At 25.8% G+C, this 22,295-nt stretch overlaps 5 protein-coding genes across 6 annotated transcripts; 3 read left to right on the forward strand and 2 right to left on the reverse strand.

The window, feature by feature from the left end:
* Window positions 1-4,581: 4,581 nt before the first annotated feature.
* LOC113552007 (putative SERF-like protein) lies at window positions 4,582-6,296 on the reverse strand. Of its 2 annotated transcripts, none has more exons than XM_026954647.1 (4): window positions 6,139-6,296; window positions 5,894-6,063; window positions 5,694-5,817; window positions 4,582-4,807 (listed from the first exon to the last, which is right to left on the reverse strand). In XM_026954647.1, exons 2-4 carry the CDS (start codon window positions 5,898-5,900, stop codon window positions 4,753-4,755), a joined length of 186 nt encoding a protein of 61 aa, XP_026810448.1. In that variant the 5' UTR covers window positions 5,901-6,063; window positions 6,139-6,296; the 3' UTR covers window positions 4,582-4,752. The 2 variants fall into 2 exon arrangements, with proteins under 2 accessions (XP_026810448.1, XP_026810447.1); XM_026954646.1 differs by having other exon boundaries at window positions 6,123-6,282.
* Window positions 6,297-7,348: 1,052 nt separating this feature from the next.
* LOC113553297 (tRNA (adenine(58)-N(1))-methyltransferase non-catalytic subunit TRM6) lies at window positions 7,349-8,766 on the forward strand. Its single transcript, XM_026956560.1, is given in 2 exon segments — window positions 7,349-7,601; window positions 7,604-8,766. Coding segments are annotated over 2 exon segments (1,242 nt in total). The 5' UTR covers window positions 7,349-7,471; the 3' UTR covers window positions 8,716-8,766.
* A 520-nt stretch (window positions 8,767-9,286) lies between these two features.
* LOC113554861 lies at window positions 9,287-10,910 on the forward strand. The gene is made up of 2 exons (XM_026958929.1): window positions 9,287-9,431; window positions 10,600-10,910. The coding sequence occupies exons 1-2, from the start codon at window positions 9,287-9,289 to the stop codon at window positions 10,908-10,910; spliced, it is 456 nt and encodes a 151-aa protein (XP_026814730.1).
* A 2,010-nt stretch (window positions 10,911-12,920) lies between these two features.
* LOC113552107 (ribosomal RNA processing protein 1 homolog) lies at window positions 12,921-14,449 on the forward strand. Its single transcript, XM_026954801.1, has 2 exons — window positions 12,921-13,587; window positions 13,683-14,449. The coding sequence occupies exons 1-2, from the start codon at window positions 13,067-13,069 to the stop codon at window positions 14,224-14,226; spliced, it is 1,065 nt and encodes a 354-aa protein (XP_026810602.1). The 5' UTR covers window positions 12,921-13,066; the 3' UTR covers window positions 14,227-14,449.
* A 1,627-nt stretch (window positions 14,450-16,076) lies between these two features.
* Window positions 16,077-20,748, reverse strand: LOC113553176 (bis(5'-nucleosyl)-tetraphosphatase [asymmetrical]). Its single transcript, XM_026956359.1, has 3 exons — window positions 20,452-20,748; window positions 20,271-20,386; window positions 16,077-16,312 (listed from the first exon to the last, which is right to left on the reverse strand). The coding sequence occupies exons 1-3, from the start codon at window positions 20,570-20,572 to the stop codon at window positions 16,103-16,105; spliced, it is 447 nt and encodes a 148-aa protein (XP_026812160.1). The 5' UTR covers window positions 20,573-20,748; the 3' UTR covers window positions 16,077-16,102.
* Between the last annotated feature and the right edge of the window lie 1,547 nt (window positions 20,749-22,295).

Here is a 22,295-nt window from a genome sequence, read left to right on the forward strand (position 1 = left end):
TATATGTCTTTCTTTTCCCTTCCCGATAATTTTCAACAATGTCTTAAACGTAACTGGCTAAAAGATCTATACTTTCATTAAAATTAAAAAAAAAAAAACGTGAACAACTTAATGTAAAATTCTGAGATATCGTTAGTAAACGGCTCCCTCCCAAGTTTTTAATGTGTATTTTATTTTTATTTATCCTAGCTATCAAATTTATTTATTGTTTTAATTAACAGACAATAGCGTAATTACGAGGGAGGATTTAGGTGTCATCCCCCCATGACCATTTATTTTAAAGACTGGTTAACTACATTTTTATTTACTAATTTAACAATACATATTATTCTATATTATTGAATATTTAGTAATTATTTGTTTCCGTGTCACATATACGTACATACTACATACATAAATACATTTATTGTACTGAAAGAAAATACTTATGATAAATACAATTGGTGGGGAGGGTTAGGTAAATTGCAAAAACATTTCATCCCCCTCTAAAAACATGATCAAATTACGTCACTATTAACAGAGTGTACATAACATTGAATAAATAAATAAAAAAGAAAAACGTGTAGTCCAACTGCCATAAATAATTATTCAACACTTCCACAGAATTAATTATGTTCAAATGTTTTCCATGTACTGAATACTGGAAATTTATTTTTCGTTGGTTATGCAATAATTGCGTTAGGTTTTTTCAGGTAAAAAAGCCAAAAGGTAACAGTTCATTATATATGACCTTTCGCCTATGACTTATGCCTATTATTGATAATTATTTTTTATTGATTGGCGATTGCTAAGAAATGATAATCAATATTATAGCACATTCAATCGGCAATGTTCATTGTTCATTTGTACATTTTAGTATATTTTTTATCATTATCATTGTGTAGTATAATATAAATCATACAATCTTACTCGATAAAATAATAAAATGTATAAATAATCAGCAATACGAATTTAATAAATATTTAAATCTAAAAAGTTTAATTATTCTTATATTATATTACTGTATTGTACAATACAGTTTAAATGTATATACGAGGTATATACCCATTATATATAATCAAAAACGTATCCAGAATTTTAGTAGGTACCTATCACAGGTCAACGTAGATTACAAATTCATCATCCGTATATCATTAACTAACTACGCATTATTAACGATTGCGATTTCATTCATTTACCAAGAGATTTCAAATGTTGATATTAAAAATTTAAAATGACTAATTTGCAATACAAACTTCTATAAAAACAGCAACTACGATTTGCTTTTGCAATTTAATTATAATGTGTATTAATTGCATTTTAATTGTCATAAGTAGGTAACCTATACTTACTGACAAACTTTTCAAATATGTTCTGCCTTCAACTAACGGGTTAATTTGCCAGGTCTTATGATATTGAAAGTAATGTTAACTTAGGTATATTTATAGCCATATAACCACATAGGTATACTTATATACCAAAGTAAGAATTATTCCATTAAACAATTGTTAGGAATATCATATTATACAATACATGTATAAATTATACTGTGTATATACTTTTTAGGTACCATTTTTTGTATTTATTAATTTTTCAATTTGTCATTTTAATATAAGTAAGACTGAGCATTACTGCGTAAAAGTTAAAAAGTAAAGTTTACATCAAAGTTAACTTGGTTGTCATAACGATTTACATACATATATATTTTTTTTTTAATAAGTAGGTACCTAACTTTTACCTTAACGAGTTAACGTTTGTTCTATGATATGTTGTTATTAATTAGTTAACTAATTTAAAAATTTCTAAATCAACTATTAGTCAAGTTAGGTTAATTTCATTTTATTATAAAGCTCATAGATTTAAAATATATCTATTTTGTTTTAAACAAATTATTGTTTTAAAAATAAATAAATAATCATAAATATTATAATAACAATTATAAATTAATAATTAGGTATTGTTTTATACTTATATGCATATAAATAGGTACTAAATCGTAACTGTCGGAGTGTTATTGAATTGTACTGTTTCTAAAATTCAGTAGAGATCAATAAGCTGCACGATTACAACTTAATATACATTTCCGTAGAAATATACATACTCGTCTTAACACATGCATTTACTTTTTAAATATAAGATGGTAAATGGCAAGATGCACAGTGCCGTATTTAAATAAGTTTGCGCCTTAGTGCAAAAAAAAAATAGCGCCCTCTTAAAGGGCCTACGTACCCAATATTACAATTATATTAATTACATTATAACTCAATTTTTTTGTTAAATAGGGAAATAAACAAACAAGACGTGTCAAAGTCACACTATTAATTCATAAATAATAAATATATTAATAAAATATTCGGGTTATTTGTTTGTATTATTATATTGTACCTACATTTGTACCAACTAATTACTTGATTGATATTTGATAATACAATACTAATACAAATTCAATTTTAATTTATCTACACACATTTTATCAAGTTTTAAATATTTTAAACTATTTTTTTTACACATTTTAAGCTTTATAGTGTAAAGTTAAGTGCTCTGATTAATACATAGGTAGTTATATTGTAACTTGTAACTTATAACTTATAAGTATAATTTATGTTATATGGGAAACAAAAAAAAAGTACAAATTGGAATATTTTAAATTAAACATATACAATCACTCTTTAAAACCGCAAATGTTTTTTTTTAAAAAAACCTAGTACATTTATAATAATAATAATAATAATTAAGAAATAATAATAGCTTATAAATATATAAAACAAACATTCAAAAAAAAAAAAAAAAATAATAGCCAACAATTATTTAAAATATATGTCAGGAAAACTTTATACGTTTTAAAATAAAAAAAAAATTGACATTACAAAAAAATTAATAAAATAAAATAAATTATTATCGCTTTAACTCAATATTTTGAGCTATAGCTTTTAAAAAATCTTCAAATCTTATTTTATTTTCTCTGAAACGCGTGCATAAAGTATTTAATCTTGTTTCCATAACCTATGGTTTTTACACCAAACTAACATATTATATACAGAGTGATTAAATAAGTTTATATCATAAAAGATCATACAGAGTGATTATATAAGTTATATTTAAAATATTCTAATTTGCATTCCCCCCCCGAGATTTTTTTCCTACCATTATGTTATATAGGTAACCTATAGGTATTTACTTTCAACTGTTGAGGGTTTTTTTTACGAAACAAATGTTTATTTAGTAAAGATATTTAGATTCCTGGGTGTAGAAAATGTTAACATTAACATTTGACAAAAATAATGACGAAGATAATAAATACAACAAAATAGGATTGATCTTTCTATTAAAACCTAAAAATAGAAGAGGAATAGTGTTATGAAATGATTGAAATAAAAAAATTTTTTAAAGTAATTATAGTGATACTAATATATCACATTGTGAATAAGAATGAGTTTTAACAAAAAAATTAGTACTAAAAATTAAGATAGTAAGCTACTAAGAAAATACTCTTTTTAATTTTGTTTCTGATAAATAGAAATTATTAAAATAATCATCAGCTCATAGTTAAATTGGTTATAATCTTATTAAATAAAGATATCAGGACATTTAAATTTCATAAAATATGGTATTTTTTTTTAAATCAAGTTTTGATGATTTAAGTGAAAGCTGTAGAATTTTACGTTTGTTACTTGTAAGTTGTGCAGATTGTTTTTGGAACAAGTGCTTTGTATGTGGGATATTAATTTTCATCTCTAGAAACTTGAGTGATCATCCATCCTAAAACTAGTAATGTCACATCATGCCCCAATATGATGTTAAAATATTTAAATATATCAAAATTAATTAATACATAACTTCATAATTAAAAGAATTTGTGTAGATATTAAAAACCTGCAAACCGGGTTGGCCCTACTCGATCCTCAAAAGGCCTAGCTGGTCTGAGACTGCACCAGGTCGGGCATTAAAAAGAAATAAAAAAGGCTAGATCAGGCTTTTTTTTTGTAGAACTTTTGTCTTTCGGGCTGGACTTGAACCAAGGTTGGATCGCTTTTTAAAATTTTTTTACATTTTGCCTAGGCATTTTTTAAATGACAAATAATTATTTAAAACTAATATGATAAGTTTACTGTTCGATGTCGGAATAATCGCGAATAATAAATATTATAATATTTTAAATAAAATTTTTTTGGACTTGGCCTGACCGGGCTTAAGAAAAAAATTGTAGGACCAGATTGGGCCATAAATTTATGGCCCTTGAAGGTCTATAGTAGATAATATGCATGCTGAGGAATTTCCCCCTATATATTGTTTATTCTGATTATAGAGTTGGAAGTCCTTATTGTAGACAAATTGACAGTAAACTAATAATATTATTTATTATTGCTATAAAATGTTTCACTTTGCAATAATAAATTTTTAAATGTTTGTCAATAATTTAGTATAAGTTTTGCATATGGTTATTTAGGAGGAAATGTTTAATCTAAAATAGATGGTATATTAGTAAATATATCATATATTAAATTTCAAGATCTAGTGTTTATTTCATATCTCAACGGTATTGAAAATTATTATTTAATTAGTATACAAGATAATACTCATAATTATATTAAGAAACAAAGATACTTTAAAACAATCAATGTAATTTATAAAAGAAAATCATGTTTATACTTTATAAGGATAAGATAAGTAAGACTAAAAGCAGTCTAAACATTTATAGATGGCAATATTACACGATATAATTGAATTTATTTTGAGCTCAGCATTAAAATACATCTGTGACACAAATCCATTTTATGATTTATCTTCTTGTTTTTTTAGTTGTTTTTCTCTCATCCTATCAGCATCTCTGAAAATAAAACAATTCTATTAGTATATATTTTAATAGTGTAGGTACTACATTTTTACAAAATTAAACATTGATAAGTAATATATTAAGGTTTTAAAATTAGAAATACAATAAACTAAAATAAATTAATCTTATTGTTTATCTTACACATAATTATTTCAATATTTTAGTTACTACAATATGGTCTATGTTTGTCTTAACCAATTTCAAGTTATGCCAAATCAAAAAAAAAAAAATTCTCACTACTTAGAATCTAAATAAATTATTGACATTTTATTTTTAATATAATACTTTGAAATAGAATTAAATTTAATGTAAAAATAAAATTGTCATTATAACGTTGCTTAAATAAATTAAAATTGCATAGAGAAGCATGGGGGCTGTTAAACCAGTTTTAAAAATGTACCAACTAGCACAGAATATACCACTTTTTTTCAATATCAGTAATTATGCTAATTAATAACTAGAAATTTGTTAAGATTTGATAATTTTATATACATGAAAAATCTCTAAAATTTATTTTGAGAATGATTATGAATAGTTAATTAATAATGAAGAAATAAAAATTATAATATAAAATATAAATGTTAAATAAATTATATTTATATACAACTAATAAATATAAAGCTAAAATCTTAATTTACAAAAAAGAAATCGGAATATAAAAAATAATTTTGTACAATATATCCACATATTAAAAACAGTTAATTGTTTTTTCCATTTAACATTTTTCACTTAGTCAGTAAATAATAAAATTCTATGACGTTTGGTAGCAACAATTTAGGGTCATATCTCCCCCCTCAAATAAATTCTAAACATGTTAATGTTAAATGAGTATTAAAATTTCATTATTGCAGTAGATACAGTGCACCTAGTTATTATCTACCTTTGTTTTCTTTGTTCCAATGTCAAACCCTGATTTGAACCCTTGTCCGAAATTCCTTTTTTTTTTGCTTGTTCCTGCTGTTTCTTTTGATTCTTTTCGCGCGCAAGATCTCTAGCGTTACCTCCTAGAAAACAAAATTAAAATAATTATATTAAACCTCTATAAATTGACAAACAATTAAATATTTGAATGATACTTACTCGCCATTTCTTATCCGAGATTGGTAATTATTATTTACAAGGTTTCACAATCCACTACAAAAATTCGACTATGTGTTCGTAACTTTGTAAGATCCTCGGAGGACTGGAGTTAATAATTAAACCATACAACAAAAATTCAGGAATCTATTGATATTTATAATATCGTAAAACTGAAAATAATTTAATTTGGAATAAAGGTATAATGAGGTATAATTTTTAAGAAACTCACAGTACTAACTACTCACTCCAAATGGCAAATACTAATATTAGCAAATTCCAAAATGATAACAATTAACAATTGGTTTGGTTTTGGTTAAAATATGGTCAATTGTACTTCAAATCTTCAATTGTTTAGTAGAACCACGGTTGTAGATAGCAATACTTAGACTCGCAATCCCAATGCTATTAAGAAAAAGTGGGGGACACGGCCGTAAATTTATAGCATTTTGATATTTATCAGAATCAGCTGATGCTCATGTCATTATCATACATTCATGATTCTCGTTTTATAGTTTCACATACACAAAACACAAGTCAATACAACTTACTACAGTCTATAAATTATAATATATTATATTTTCAAAAATATTATTCTAAATTTTTCATAATTTTGTTTTTGAGTTATCGAATCTTCATGTAATAGTTAAGAATTATTTCTGTATATAATAGTTTTAAACTTTTAAATACATAAAACATACATAATATAGTCTGCAGTTAAGTAGTCTAGGAAAAAATTATTTTATCTTGGTATATTTTTTTATGATATTACTAAGTTACTTATTATAAATTGTAATATAATTTTGTAATTGAGTTGTCATTGTCACTATAATAATGTATATAATAAATGAAATCGACATAGTGCCTGTTATTAGTGGTTTAATTTATATGTTTAAACTTTTAAGGCTTTGAGGGTTTAATATGTCTTTAAATAGTTTAATTGTTCCGAGATTTAAGTATTAAGTACATGATTTTTTTAATATATAAAATACATTCTATAACTTGTTTCAAAATGAAAACTTGAAAAAAAAGCTACAAGTGCCCTAAATAATTTGGCCTATTCACTCTAATATTTAATATACATAACAGATTAACTGAGTACAACGATTTTTCTCAAAAAAATTTGATGTGTTCATTTAAAGCAAACCACAAAAACGGTGGGAGGAAGTCATAAATTGTATCTTCGGATTGGTGAACACTTAGATCAAAGAACATATACAAGTAGTGGTATATGATCTTGTAAGGGTGAACATGGGCACAACCAATATGACCAACATGAATCGTAATGTGTACTAGAAATATAATTATATTATACCAAGTATACCATGGTTGTATATCTACAAAAAAAAAACGACGACTATAAAAATGACTATATATGGACCATGCGGATGTTATCAAATGCTTAGAATATTTTCAAAACATAAAAATTTAGATGATAAGAATTTGAAAATTTAAAACTTCATATTCAATATTTCAAACGAAATTGTTACAAATTTACCTTGCATGTTTTTTTTAAATATATTAAAATTAAAGTAAATGTGTTTTGACCGAAATTATAAAGTTAATGTTTAAATAATTATCATGACGGCAACAAATCTAGAAAACATCATCTCGCGAGGTGATTACTTAATTATTAACAAAAACGAAACTTATTTAATTCATCAAATATCGAATAAAGCCATATTGAAGTTGGGCCGCGATGTTATCGACCTGAAGCTGCTATTGGACAATCATTTTCATCTACTTACAAACTAGATCCAATTCCAGAGAAAAAAAGACATTACACATTGGTAATATGTAATGATAATCAGGCACGTAATCAATGGTCAACGAATGGTTGCGGTACCGATAACAAACTTATAACTGATGATAGTTCATCTCAGTTGTTGAGCACTGACGAAATAATAGCATTGAAAGAGAGTGGAGAAAGTGGGCAGAATATTGTTGAACGATTGTTAGAAAACAGTAAGACATTTCAATTAAAAACTGAATATGCTCAAGAAAAATACTTGAAAAAAAAAGCCAGGAAATACTGTGATTATTTAACTATATTTAAACCGACAATAAGGCTTATTACAGATGTGCTGTACAAACAACAAACTCTTCCTAAAACAATAGCTTTAAGGTTTGATACATTAGCTCAGATATTATGTCGTGTGAATTTGGATCCTGGTGGTAAATATTTGCTATATGAGAATGGAAGTCAAGGATTATTACAAGCGGCACTTCTTAACCAACTGTATGATAATGGGTGTCTTGTTCACATATTCTCTTCAACATCTGAACAAAATGCATTAAGAGCAGTAAAGGCTATGAACTTTTCTGAAACTAAAATAAAACAAATGTTAACTGTGAGTTTAGATGAAATATTGAATACAAAGAATGAAGACAATATTCCAGAAGAAAAAGATGAGGAAGATGTGCCTAATTGTTCAGACGATAAAAAAAGGAAAAGTGATGAAGCATATACTCAAATAAAGAAAAAACATCGACCAATAACAAGTACAGATGGTTTAAATTTTATAAAATCAAATAAATTTGATGGCCTAATTGTAGTCTGCAGAGAAGAACCAACTGAATTTGTTAAAACACTTTTACCATATTTATCTTTGTCAAGACCTTTTGTCATATATTCAGCGTATAGAGAAGTGTTAGTTACTATGTATGCTGAATTTAAGATGAGAAGAGATGTAGTGTTCCTTCGATTAACTGATAATTTTATGAGATATCATCAAGTCCTTCCAAATAGAACACATCCTGATGTCACAATGGATGATGGAGGTGGTTTTTTGTTTTCTGGATTATTTGTTGCGGGAAATAAATAAGACAACTATAAATAATGTCATATTAATAAATGTTGTTATTTTTCCAACAAATTTTTATTATTTTTTATTTAAGTATCCATTATTTCCTAGTTCCTACTTATATAGATAAATTACCTATTCAAAATAAAATTTTACACCTTTTTTGTTGCTGAATAATTTTAATTTTCAGTTTTTATTTACAATACAATCATTATATATTTAACATTAGACTCGAAAATAAACCAACCTTTTAATAAAATTTTCTGTTGAGTAATAGTACCTATGTTTAAGGTGTAAGTTGGATTTAACTCTATGATGTATAATTTCAAATGTTCTATGTCTAACTTTTATAGTAAAAACACTAGATACGCCATGGAACAACTAATATTATTTTGTCAAATAAACTAACAATTTTTATTTCTTAGAATTTCTATTATTATATAAATTTAATACAATGTATGATGTTAATATTTTTGAAAAGCTTCTTTTTATTTTGATAACAATTTGTTATAAGATTTATGGACAATCGCTAAAAAACGATTTGGAAGAAGATGTAATTTGTGGACTTTCTCAGAAACAAATACATGAAGCAATGTCTTATTCTAAAAAACATTCATCGAAAGGTATTGCTAAAAATTCAGAATGCTTAGAAGAACAAAACATTGGCAACGATCACTGCTTAACAGAACAGATCAAATTGATCGAATGTCTTCAAAAAGAATATTTTTTGGCAGAAGGTAACCATAAAATGAATATATGATTAATTTATATTAATAACCCTCTTCCTATTTCAATATATAGGTAATAAATTATGTAAGATTAATAAACAATCAATAATTTACAATTAACAATGAAGTAGAGAGTACCTGAGTACACTACAATGTAATAAAGCTAGAGCATAGTATATAAATATTATAATTAACACTAAATAATAGCAATAGGTAGTGTACTATTATAGGGTAGTCTATAACCTAAATATATATGTGTTAGGTACATAAAATATAATTAATAATTTTATTTATGGAAATTAGAAATCATATAATATTGTTAATAATTATTAGTAAATAATAATAATTATTATGAATTGTTACATATCGCATACAAACAAAACATTTTTGTTTCAAAAATCGTCTTACACTTTTTTTAGTGTAACTCAACCTAACCTGCATCTTTTTGAGCTTTACCTATACATAAATGACAACTTTTTTTTAAAAATGTCGATACATCATTTTTTGATTGGTCAGCAATTTTGAAAATTTAATACAAAAGTCCTCATAAATAATTTTACTGTAATCAAAAAGTATAAAACATAAATAAATTCAATTTTTTTTTATTAATGTTTTAATTTTAAATTTCTTTAAAATTGTACATTTTTACAAAAAATAATGATTTTTAGTTATTTTGTAATAATATAAAAATGTTATTGGTGCATACTTGAAACTTAAACAAATACTATTATATTTTATAGACTATAATTAGTATATTGTTATAAACAATATTGTGTATAGTTATATTTTTTAGGAATATCAGCTATTGAGTATCCAAACTTCTTTACTCTGAACACTAAAAAATATACCAATCATACTGCATTAATCACCAGTGTCCAAATTTATATTATACATACTTTTTTTTAATATGGAGGGTGTAAGGTTTAAAAATAAATATTGTTATCGGAGCTTATAACCTTAATTTCCAATATCTCTCCTTATATTCAAGGCCGTGTTTAATTTTTCCGGGGCTCCTTAAAAATAGGCTTAAAGCCAGGCCCCAGATATAATATGACCCGAGAAAACCGTCCTGAATCCAGGCCCTGCCTATATTCGATCCACCGATGTCTATTATACAAATTAATAAATACAATATGGCAATATCAATATATGGACAATTAATTTACATAATTTACAGAACAAGGGAATGAGCTAACTGAAACTAATTTAGCGAAAAAGGACAAAAAACTCCATGATATAATTAAGAAACGTAGCTTACAAAATATTATCGAAGGAAATGAAGCATTGGATATCATGGCTAGAGACTATGAAGAAATAATTGTGCAACATTTGCAATCTATTGACAATTTGATGAAAAAAACAATTTGTGTTGACGATATAAATAAATTGTTGACTAACACAAAAGTTGAACTAGCTACAGTACTACGACGGCAGATATTGAATAATAACATTGATAAAATAAATAGACTTGGCATATATTATAATTAATAATATTGTGCAGAGTACATATATTAGATAGGTTCACTTATTAGTTAGGTAAATACTTGTCTAATAATATGAATTCAACACTAAGAAACATACAATTAAATAAATACTTTTTATTACGTGTTCAATGTTTAAATACCTAATACAAAAATGATTGCTACATTAATTTTAAATAATATATTAATTATTGGTTGTTTATTTTCTACTTATTTATAATTTATTTCTGACCAAAATATAACGCATAATTATAGCCCAAGGCTAAAAAAGTAAAAATTAAAATTAAAAAAATACTCAAAATTCATTTAATTTAACTCTACAAGTTGGATCTACACAAGAACGCCAGAAACAAATATTCAATAGTTTTATACAATACTATGTACTATAAATTAATTAGGTGAAAAATAATAAATATGTTGTTTATTAATATTATTATATTATAATAGGTTAGGGTTATAGGAACTTGCACAAAATAATACGTTTGCGCCGCGGAAGTAATGCGAAAGCAGTTCCCGCAGCGCCCCGTCGGTTCAAAAACAGGGAGGAAAAAGGTAGTAAGTATATTATAGCCAGACCCCTGGACCCCCCAGTTATGGCCTTGATTGTCACTTATATCTAATTGTCTTTCTCGAAAGAATCAACAATTATCACATCTTTAAAATGGCATAAAAAATAAAAATAGACAGAAAATACAAGGTATATTTACATAAGTCTTCCTTAATTCCTTCATAACAATATATTTCTATAAATGATATTCTCCACCAACACCAGAAGTAGCAGCATTGTCTATAGATTTTATAATAATATAAAATCAATAAAAGTATGTATTTTCCGTAGACATTTATGTCTATTCCATATGTCAATGGTATTTTTACAATTTTCGGGAAAATTATTCTTAATACGACCCTTCCAAAAAACATCCTTATAGAGTATAGACTATAGTGCACTTCTACTAAGTACTAATTAATAATTTATGTATACTAACTGCAATCACACTATAAATAGTATATTTGCGTTGTTAAAACCGCTTATTATCACCAAGTAATAAATATTTATAAACTAGCCATTAGAACCAACAATAATCTACAATATCGTGTTTACTATTTAGATTTTAGGTAATTAACAAAAATCAAGAATAGGTACTTACCTATAAAATATTAAAGGTAAAAAAACTAATAATTGATTGTATAGTATCAGTGCCGAAACTACACCAATTTTGGTCCGTGGGTTAATAAAATTAATAGGCCCGGCGCCCGTGTGTTTGACACACGCAACACACTCGGTTATTGCAGCACCTACTGTATAGTATACAGATTATTTTGTTTAATTTTGTAAATGCATGCATTTGTTATAAATACCTGCCGATGAGTAATAACTAATAAATCATTAATCCGTCAATTCACAATAAACCAAAATAAGACTAACTCGTGGCAAAGTAAATAACTAAGACTACATAACTTAGGATATTGAAAAAATTCTAAGAATAAATAATGAATAAAAATTATTTGAAGTAGGTATCTTGTATGTACGTACATGTGGTATTCACGTACGTTGTACATAATGTAATGAACTAAGTTTTGATGCGGACTATACCTATTTGTTATAATACGAACGCATCACGCCTGTTCAACTTTCAACTGTTCAATTACCTATGACTTATGATTTATGAGGTTAAAAATATGTATAATAATTAATACCTAATTACTGGTGCAATAATAGGTAGGTAATATTGTATAGCAAGCTTGCTGGTTCCTGGCATTAATAAGTATACATAACCACATAGGTATAAAATTGTGTGGTTGGTAAATAGTTATTAATTAAAAAGAAATAAGAATATCTAAAAAGTTGTAAGTTGTTGCTAAATAACTAGTTAATAAATTTTAAAAATAGTTTAAATTTAAAAATTAAGACAAATACATATTTGAAACCTCATTGAAAACAATTTAACACGGGTTGGTCACATTGTTGTTGTATCCTTTGTAGCAACGACGGTTTTATGATAAGGTTTTTTTTTTTATGAGAATTGAGAAGCACACGCTACAAGTTTTTGGTTGAATTGAAGCATTTGATCAGAAGTGAAAAGCGTGGCTTTGTGTTACGGTATTTTACTTTACTTTTCAAGTATTTGTAATTTGGTAATTTACAGTATTGGTAAGTAGCAAATGGCCCATCAGTATTTGGACCAAACTTCTGCTATTTTAAAAGACGATAAGGGTTACTTCGTTCCAGCTACACAGCGAGCAGACGGTACTTGGCGTAAGGAAAGGCGACTCAAGGAGAATTATATTCCTCAAGACGAAGTAGCACTTTACGAATCCAAAGGTAAAAAATTTGCTGCCAACAAACCTAAATTACCTCCAGGTGCACCTGTTGCAATGGTTGCGGTACCTAAACAACAGCAACAAACTAAAAAAGTTCTCACCGAAAAACAACCTAAGCAGGAGAAAATTAAAATGCCTGAGGTACAAAAAGAAAAAGCTAAGCCAGTAGAAAAGAAACCTGAGTTAGAATCAGGAACCGACCCTGTTAAGCGGGTAAGGAATCTTAAGAAAAAGTTGAAAAACATTGAAGAATTGGAAGTTAAAGTAGCTGAAGGACATTCTATCGATAATGACCAACGTAAAAAGATTTCGAGCAAAAATTTAGTTAGCAAGGAGATTGCTAATCTCGAAGCACTTATTAAGTGAGTATATTAATGATTAAATAGTTAATAATTATTGAAAACAATACCTACTTATATAGCTATTTTCATTGTAAATATAATTTTTTGTTTCATAGAGTTATGTTTCCTTCGCCTCCTAAACCAACCAAAAAAGATGGAAAAAAGGATGCTAAAAAGGATAACAAGAAAGAAACATCCAAAAAAGAAACAAAACAAGAGAACAAACCAAACAAAGCTAATGATAAAAAACTAGCCTCAGTATTGACAAATGGTACCCAGGCCAAGAAGGTTGAAAAAAAAACAATCCCTCCAGTACAGCAAAATGGTACAGCAGCTATTAAAAAGACTGAAAAGGTTACCAAACCTGATGTCAAAACAAAAGCTCAACCTAAGACCCAAGCCCAACCTAAGACTCAATCTCAATCTAAGACACAAGTCCAACCTAAGACGCAACCCAAAGCTAAGCCTGCTGCTCCCGTTATTGAGATTTCAGTCGAAGCAGCTAAAAGAATTAGGAACCTCAAGAAAAAGTTGAAGACCATTGATGAACTAGAACTTAAGGTTGCTCAAGGTGGTAAAATTGATAATGATCAACGTGTGAAGATATCTAAAAAGAGCGAAGTATTGGCAGAAATTCACGCTCTTGAAAGTGGCAAGTAAAGAGCCTAATTCTTTTGAGTATTACAGAGGTTAACAATTTATTTTCTGTTGGTATATATTATATATATATCTGATTATATTGATTCTGATTTAAAAAAAATGAAATTTCTGTTTGTTTTGAAAAAGTATTTTTTTTTAAGCCGTGTTCAAACTATTTCAGTTTTTTCTTCCTAATTAATATAATTGACAAATATCAATTAAATAATAACCAAGTTTCATAAAATGTGTTTATTTTATTTTTATTACTTATAATTCTTTTCCTTTATAAAAAAAATTTGAAATCTTATTCAGACAAATTTTTTTTTCTATTAAAATAAATACTCTTAAAATATTTGAGTATGTGTGTGTATGTATTAATATCAAGACTTATTCTTGATTACCATTGAAATATACTTAAACATTTAATGTTATGAAATGCAGGACATTTTGTCTATTTAAATTTAGTTTTTTAAAAAAGTGTATAGTTGAAAGCTATTTAATTTTATGTTTTATTTGATTCTCTAATCATTATGTACAAGTATAATTTTGTTTTCTGGAATATTGCATTGTTTGATTATAAGGTATAAAAATATTTTTGATGGAATGTAACATTCTATTTTTTATTGAAATAAGTTATTATACAGTGACTGTTTTTTAAAACTACCTATAATAAAGTTACTGACTTGTAAAAAACTGCTGCATTTAGTTTTATAATTTAAATTACTTTGTTCATAATTACTTATATTCTAGCTACTGGCGATTATTGAGATTCATATCAAATGGTACATAAACAATTTTATAAGATGACTATAGGCTGGTAAAAAAAAAATTAATTTTGTTACAGATACATATCCTAAGTAATGTACTTGGGTAATTAATGAACAATGCATGGTGGTCCATCGTTTTGACGATCAATGTGGCAAGTGTATTCAAAATTAATGTGATACTTACATTAAATGTGCTTCAATAGATTATAATATCTTACTAGCTGTGTTGATGCATGCTTATGTTTGTTATGAATTATTTAATCGTTAGTAGACTTCAACTCAAAAAAGCTGCTAAAACATTTATATATACAGGATGATTAATTACCTATCATTAAATACTCATTGTTTCAAAAAGTGTTGACTTTTTTTTTCACTCTTATATTTAAAAGTGAAATCACTATCAACTTTTAATTTTCAAATGGCAAACTAGGTTTAAAATGTCATAAAATTATAGGGTTATTTTTTTTTTATGAATTTTAACATTAAAATTATTATTTTTCATTTAACAGTTAGCTGCTCTAAGTTGGGTGGTTTAAGGTTTTTAGGTGTTCGTCCTATTGATTATTACGGTTATGAGACATTGGTAACTACAGGCATAAAGTTCATCACTGCGTCAATACAACTTTTGAAAAGCTATATCTCATTAAGAAATTAACAAAAAATAATAATTTGAAGTCAAAATTCATGAAAAAAAAAATAGCCCTATAATTAGTATATTTTAAATATAGGTTACCATTTGAAAATCAAAAGTTGATAGTGGTTTCACTATTAAATAAAAGAGTGAAAAAATTAAAACTTCATATAGTTTGAGAAAAGCATGAAACAAAATATTTTGAAAAAGAAAAATGAAAAAAGTCAATACTTTACGAAATAATGAATAATTAATGATAACAGAATCACCCTGTATATATATGTATTAAATAATTTATATTATTACATTATATTATTTGTGTAGATATTTATATGTAAAATCATTATTATACTAAGTACTTTAAAAACAATATCTCATATATTTATAAATATTATATTAAATTAATTAAAATAATTTATTTAAATAAAATAACAACATGCATTTTTATCTTGATTAATTTTAATGCAATATAATTAATAACAAGAATATTTATTATAATCTAATTAACATTGGTTTTAATTAAATAATTTTCACAATCATCCAATAATTCTTGCATTTCAGGATAAACAGCCAAATTTTTAGCTTCTGTAAGCGGCAACCATTTGTAATCCTGGTGTTCATTAGACAACACTACTGGTGTATCAGGATTAATTAAACGAGCTAACCAATAAGTGACTTGTTTGGAAAATGGTTTATCTTTTGGATCATACTGTAAAAAATAGGATAAGTTACATTGAGTCAACTAAACTAAACCAAAAATAATAATAATAAAAAAATTATATTAAATAGGCATAGAAAAGCTGTTCAAACTACAATTTAAGATATAGTTTAGTTTTTTTTTTTTATTTAAAAACCAATAGTATAATCTAATTTTGAATTTTCCTACTAAAAAAATATGTATTTTATTTTTGAGTTTTAAACTGAACCTGTATTATTTGATTATTATACTAGGCATGAATGACAATGAATAATATAATTTAATTTTTAAATTTATACCTATATAATTATAATGAAAAATCTATTTTTACAATAAAATATATAATCATAAGCCCTAATAATAATATAAGACATACAAATAAAAAACTTAACAATGTATATTATGGGTAATAAGAAAAAAAGTAATATGAAAAAAAAGCAATCGTCACATTTTTGGATTTTTCAAATACTTTTAGTAACTCAATATTAAATGAAATATCAACAATATTTTACTTTATCAAAGAAATATATAAAATATACATGGTTATTTTGTAGCTTTAATAATCCTTTCCCCCTTTTCCCCTATCCACTACCATTAAGGTTTTATTTAATTTGTAAATTTTTTTTAATAATTTTTTTTAACTATTACCTACTTAGTATGGTATATACTATATAGGTAATATAATATCAAATTATTTTAGCGATAGAAGCAAAAAATTTTTTTCTTAAGTTCTAAAGTTACGCCTTTGAGTATAAGTAGTAATTATCTACTTACATACAGTTTAATTAAAAGCTTGGATTTGTAATTGTAATTTATTATTAATTATAACTGTACTAAATTTGGCCAACTATATTTAAAGGTATGTACCACGGTTTGTGGACTTTTGTTGAAACTCATGTCACTTTAACTGACAACCGATTGGAAACCATGAGACACTAAGTAAGTGATTATTTGTGATTAAATACCTATATGACTCATAAAATTGTAAAGAACAACAATTGAACAAAAAGAACAACAACAATGTTTTTAATAATTTATAAATTTATGTTTTATATTGACATAATATCGATGCTGAGCAATATGTAATATGCATTTAATTTAATATAAGAATTTAAAATGTGTTTTAAATACGAAAAAAATTAATTTTACTACATCTTGCTTTTTGCTACACCTACCTATATGCCTTTTTTTCATTTGCTTTTTTATTACTTTTTACTTTTTTTTCAATTGACTTTTTTTCCTAGATTCATATTATGTATAGAAAAAAATTTACAAATACTTAAATAGTAAAAAATACACATAAAATCTCTTTAGTACCAAAGTAAGTAGGTATGAAACAAAAATCAACTCCATTTTAAAATATTAAAAACATATTTATAAATTTAATCATCTGAATAATTAATTTTTTTGATAACAAAATAAAAACAATACTGAAATCTAATTAAAATACTGGTTAGTATACTTATGGTATAAAAATAAGAAGTCAAATATTAAATATCATACACAAATTTACAAAATTAATGATTGTAAGTACTTGTTTTTTAAAATGATTTTAGCGAGAACATGAAAGATTTTTTAATAGTATTTTTATATCTTAACAGATTATTAAAATATATAAATATGTATATGATAAAAAGGCAAAATGAATGCAGCATTAATAAAGAATATTGTAAGTTTCTAATGACCAACTTCACTTCAAAAGATTTATTAAAACATAATATGTTAGGGTAGCCTGCATATAGAAGCAAATCATAGATCATAAATTATATCAAAAATGTGCAGCTAGATAACAAGGTACTTGGAATTGTTTAAAAAAAAAATGTTTATTGGTTCCAGCAATTAAAGCAAGTAATTGGAAAATATTAAGAATGACCTAAGGCACTAAGAAGCCAAAAGAGATGTATAGAGAATATGATTGAACAGAAAACTGCAGAGTATCCTTATAACACTTAAATAGGACAAATTAAAAATGATGCAAGAGTCAACATTACATTATTAACATAATATAAAAAGTCATGAAGTAATGAAGTTTACAGTGGCGGATTTAACAAGAAATAAATAGACATTTGCCGCCTGAGCCCCTACTAGAAAAGGCTCCTGGACCTAGTGTCCCAGTCCTCACTTATATTCATTACAACAAAAGTTTTCAAATAAAATTAGTCATTTCTTAAATTTTTGAAGTTTTAGATTCTAACACATCAATAATTAGGGATAATAATAAGCTAGAAATTAAAAATAATAATACTGTGTAATATATTCATACTTGTACGTATTGCTTATGTACAGTCAAATACATACACCGACATCATTATAAGTGTTTTATTTATACGGTTTCGTAGATATTTAACGGCGTTGTATCACAAGTCTTTTTAGATTATTTCTTACACTCTCTGTTCGTACGGCAAGTGCAGAACAAGGAATGAGTTCTTTAAAAAGAATCAAAGAATATCATCATGCCACTTAAACTGAAGAACCCTGAATGAATACGGTACAAATGTTATCAAAAGATCAGTGGCTAATAAAATTAATCACAACTATTAAAATATTTGCTGAACAAAAAGACAGAAGACAATTTACAATTACTAAATTACATAAGTAATAAACAAAAGAGATTATCTACTATTTACTATTATACCTCATACAAAATATTATGTCTTTAACAATATTAATTTTTAGATTAACAGAGTGATTAATGTATTGATTTTACAATGATGTGTGTCGTCACGTTTTTGACTAATAATAGTGCTTTGATTTTTGACTTCAGCCATTCTTTGAAAAGGAAATTGAATCTGATAGGTACTTTGGGGGGAGTCAGAAATAAAAAATTTCCAGTAGTTTTCAAAAGCATCAGGAAAAACCCTGAAAAATTAACAGAAAGACGGAAATTTTTACGCATAACCACTTTTTGACAAAATCAATTTTTTGATTTTGCTGTAACTAAAAAACAAATCTTTGTAAATAATTGAAATTTTCACAAAATGTCGATAATAGATTTATTTTTAAACTATTTATAGATCATTGACATTTTTGATTTTTCTTAATTTTTTTCTTGAAATGCCGATAAAAAAAAATTTGGCTTTCCAAAAAATCTTTAATATTTATAACAAGGTTTATTATAAGTTGTTTTTATTGTAGTAAAAAAAAATCAAAAATTGTTAGTCACGATTTTTGTTTATAAGAGCATTAAAAATTCAAATACCCTATCAAAAGTTTACGAAATATGTCAAAATCGCGAATATTTGCAAGAAATTTTGAAGTTGAAAATTCATAAAATGTTTGTAATTCATATCTAATAAGGTTAAAAAAACCCAATACAAGGTTCTCCATAACTTTTTTTTCAAATAACTGTAAAAAAAACTCCAGCGTCAATATAGAAAAAATTTTATGAGCGTATGAAATTTATTTTTTATGAAACCGAGTATAATAACGATATGTTACAATTTAAATATAAGTAATAATATAATATATCTTACTAATTATTCTAGACTAACAAATCATCTAAGTTCAGAATCGTTTTTCGTATACAATGATACCTGTCATTGCATTCAAATTTAACATATCCATTATACTATAATGATTATAGTGACCCACTCACCATATCTACTACATATATAGAGCACAGCAATACCAAATTGCCTACCTTTATTTGTTTAAATTTAATAATAATTTTGTTTGTTAGAGCTTATATTTTTAAAAAGATATTTAGAAATTATATCAAGTTTGGATGATTTAAAGAAATATTTTTTTTATATTTTGATTCATTACCTATCAAATTTAACAGTGTTTTAAATGGGAAGGGGGGGAGGCAAAATCCTCCACGAGTTATTCATGATTCAAAATTATTGGGCCCTTTATATGGTATGCCGCCTGGGCTTTTTTTCTCATATCCACCACTGGAAGTGTGTATAACTATCCAAAAAATACAAAACACCACATCATTAATCACAGGCTGTCACAAAACAACTAATACCTTCAAAACTTTTTCAAAATTATGATCAACACTAAGGTCTTTCACTTTAATACCAGCTTCTTCATCAGTTTCTCGAATAGCTGCATCCATGTTGGATTCATTTTCCTCTAAGTGACCTATGAATAACATAAGTCAATATATTGAACAATTAAATGAATCAGTTTAGTTGTTAAATTTATACCTTTTGGTGGAGTCCAATGATGATTTGCATAAGAAGCTTGCATAAGTAAATACTCAATTATTTCATCACGGTTTTTTCTGTAAACTACGAATCCAGCAGCTCTTCTTACAGCCTTAGCCATGGTTTAATTTTAAATTCTATCAAATACTTAGATTCTTATAATTTAATTGAAATTGTTAATGTAGTTTTATAACTAGATACAACTTAAAAGGTTGTTGCATAAAGTAGTTAAATATTTATTTTTTTTGTAGTTAAATAAAATACTAAATAAAGAATTTAAAAATTAAAGAATAATTATTATTAATAAATAATAAATTAAAAAAGATAACGTTAATCAAAATAATTTAAAACCGTGGTATCAGTCATAGATAAATACAAAATGTAGCATAAATACATAATATAATATTATACACTATAATATATTTTATTTTTTTTCCGTTTTGTGTATGGTATCAGCAGTATCAGCCGGTACTTTGAAAAAATTAAAAACTCTCAATATAAAAATATTTAAAGCGCCTTTTAACTAACTTAAGCAGTAAGCAAATATCCGAGAGACCAATCCTTCACCCATAAGGCCATAACTATATATTTTGTTTTTTCATGCGAATTTTTAAACAACTCACTGCTATCAATAGCCACCATCTGACTTCTCCATTTTTATTTATGATTATACTTATACGTTACAATATACGGATAAATTATAATATATAATTATATTATTGTTTAAACGGGAATATTCAATAATGCGACCACAGTCGTTACGGTGGCGATCCTTTTCCTTGAGAATTTCCTCAACGTATGTAACCTTTAAGGGCTTTGCCCTTTTGCTGAAATTATTGTATACACATTTTTAATACTATTATATTATTTATACTTATACAATGTACATATAGACATAAAGTGCATATCGTATCATGAACTGTTCAACTGTCACAGAACTTTGAAAATATGTATCCACCTTTACTATTTGCAAAATAAACACGAACACTTCAAAGTCCTTATTTTGAATTTACATTAAATAATCATATATACCCCCGTGTTAAATCCAGGCTTAAGAGGGTGCGAGAGTTATGCATATATATATATATCATTCAATAAGACCACAGGGGCCATTTTTAATACGTTATTATATAATTTTTATTTTAAATTAACAATCTGAATTTGTTAATATTCATACACTTGTATAATAATATAATATATTTTCAGATTTTTAGATAGAGATAAAATTGAGCGAAATTGTTGGTATCCTAAAAGAGGTTGAACGAACTAATCTAATCTTAGATACATTTTATTTATAAAAGGTTCTTAAAGTTTTAAATGAATCTTGGTAGATGGTACCAGGAGTAGAATTTTAAAATAAATTTAAAACAATACTTTTATTATTAAAAAAAAAAAAAACATATCAGACTCTTTAGCGTCTGGGACTGGTGATATTGTGCTCTTTGATCCATCTTGTACAATATACATTATACAATCATATTATGATACGCTACTATTTATATATTATATCTATGAATATGTATAGAATGGACTGATTTCAAGTTGTATTATTATTCAATAAATTTATTAAAACAATCTTAAAATGTAATATAATTAATTATTAAATGTTCTCTAGTAGAATATAGTACATTAGGTCTGTGAATAAATGCAACATAATTTATTTTTAGTTTTGTATATTATATCATATAAGCTAAAATAATCACCAAAATAAGAATCAAGAAGCTATTCAAATGCCTCACCAAACTGCAAAACTAATTGAAAACCTCCATGAAAAAAATTAAGAAAGAATGATGCTATAGTATATGGAGGTTATCTGTGACTACTCTATGAAATAAACTATGCAA

This window comes from Rhopalosiphum maidis, chromosome 2 (assembly GCF_003676215.2).
Source record: "Rhopalosiphum maidis isolate BTI-1 chromosome 2, ASM367621v3, whole genome shotgun sequence".
Classification (NCBI taxonomy): domain Eukaryota; kingdom Metazoa; phylum Arthropoda; class Insecta; order Hemiptera; family Aphididae; genus Rhopalosiphum; species Rhopalosiphum maidis.

What these genes read in the sequence shown, in the direction of transcription:
- LOC113553176 (XM_026956359.1), bottom strand. Translation starts at nt 20,572, where the DNA reads ATGGCTAAGGCTGTAAGAAGAGCTGCTGGATTCGTAGTTTACAGAAAA. An exon ending in TCATTGGACTCCACCAAAAG is followed by an intron (nt 20,387 to 20,451) that starts GTATAAATTTAA and finishes TGTTATTCATAG; the next exon opens with GTCACTTAGAGGAAAATGAA. An exon ending in ATTTTGAAAAAGTTTTGAAG is followed by an intron (nt 16,313 to 20,270) that starts GTATTAGTTGTT and finishes TATTTTTTACAG; the next exon opens with TATGATCCAAAAGATAAACC.
- LOC113552007 (XM_026954647.1), bottom strand. An exon ending in TTGGAACAAAGAAAACAAAG is followed by an intron (nt 4,808 to 5,693) that starts GTAGATAATAAC and finishes TTTTATTTTCAG; the next exon opens with AGATGCTGATAGGATGAGAG.
- LOC113552107 (XM_026954801.1), top strand. Translation starts at nt 13,067, where the DNA reads ATGGCCCATCAGTATTTGGACCAAACTTCTGCTATTTTAAAAGACGAT. An exon ending in AATCTCGAAGCACTTATTAA is followed by an intron (nt 13,588 to 13,682) that starts GTGAGTATATTA and finishes TTTGTTTCATAG; the next exon opens with AGTTATGTTTCCTTCGCCTC.
- LOC113554861 (XM_026958929.1), top strand. Translation starts at nt 9,287, where the DNA reads ATGTCTTATTCTAAAAAACATTCATCGAAAGGTATTGCTAAAAATTCA. An exon ending in AGAATATTTTTTGGCAGAAG is followed by an intron (nt 9,432 to 10,599) that starts GTAACCATAAAA and finishes CATAATTTACAG; the next exon opens with AACAAGGGAATGAGCTAACT.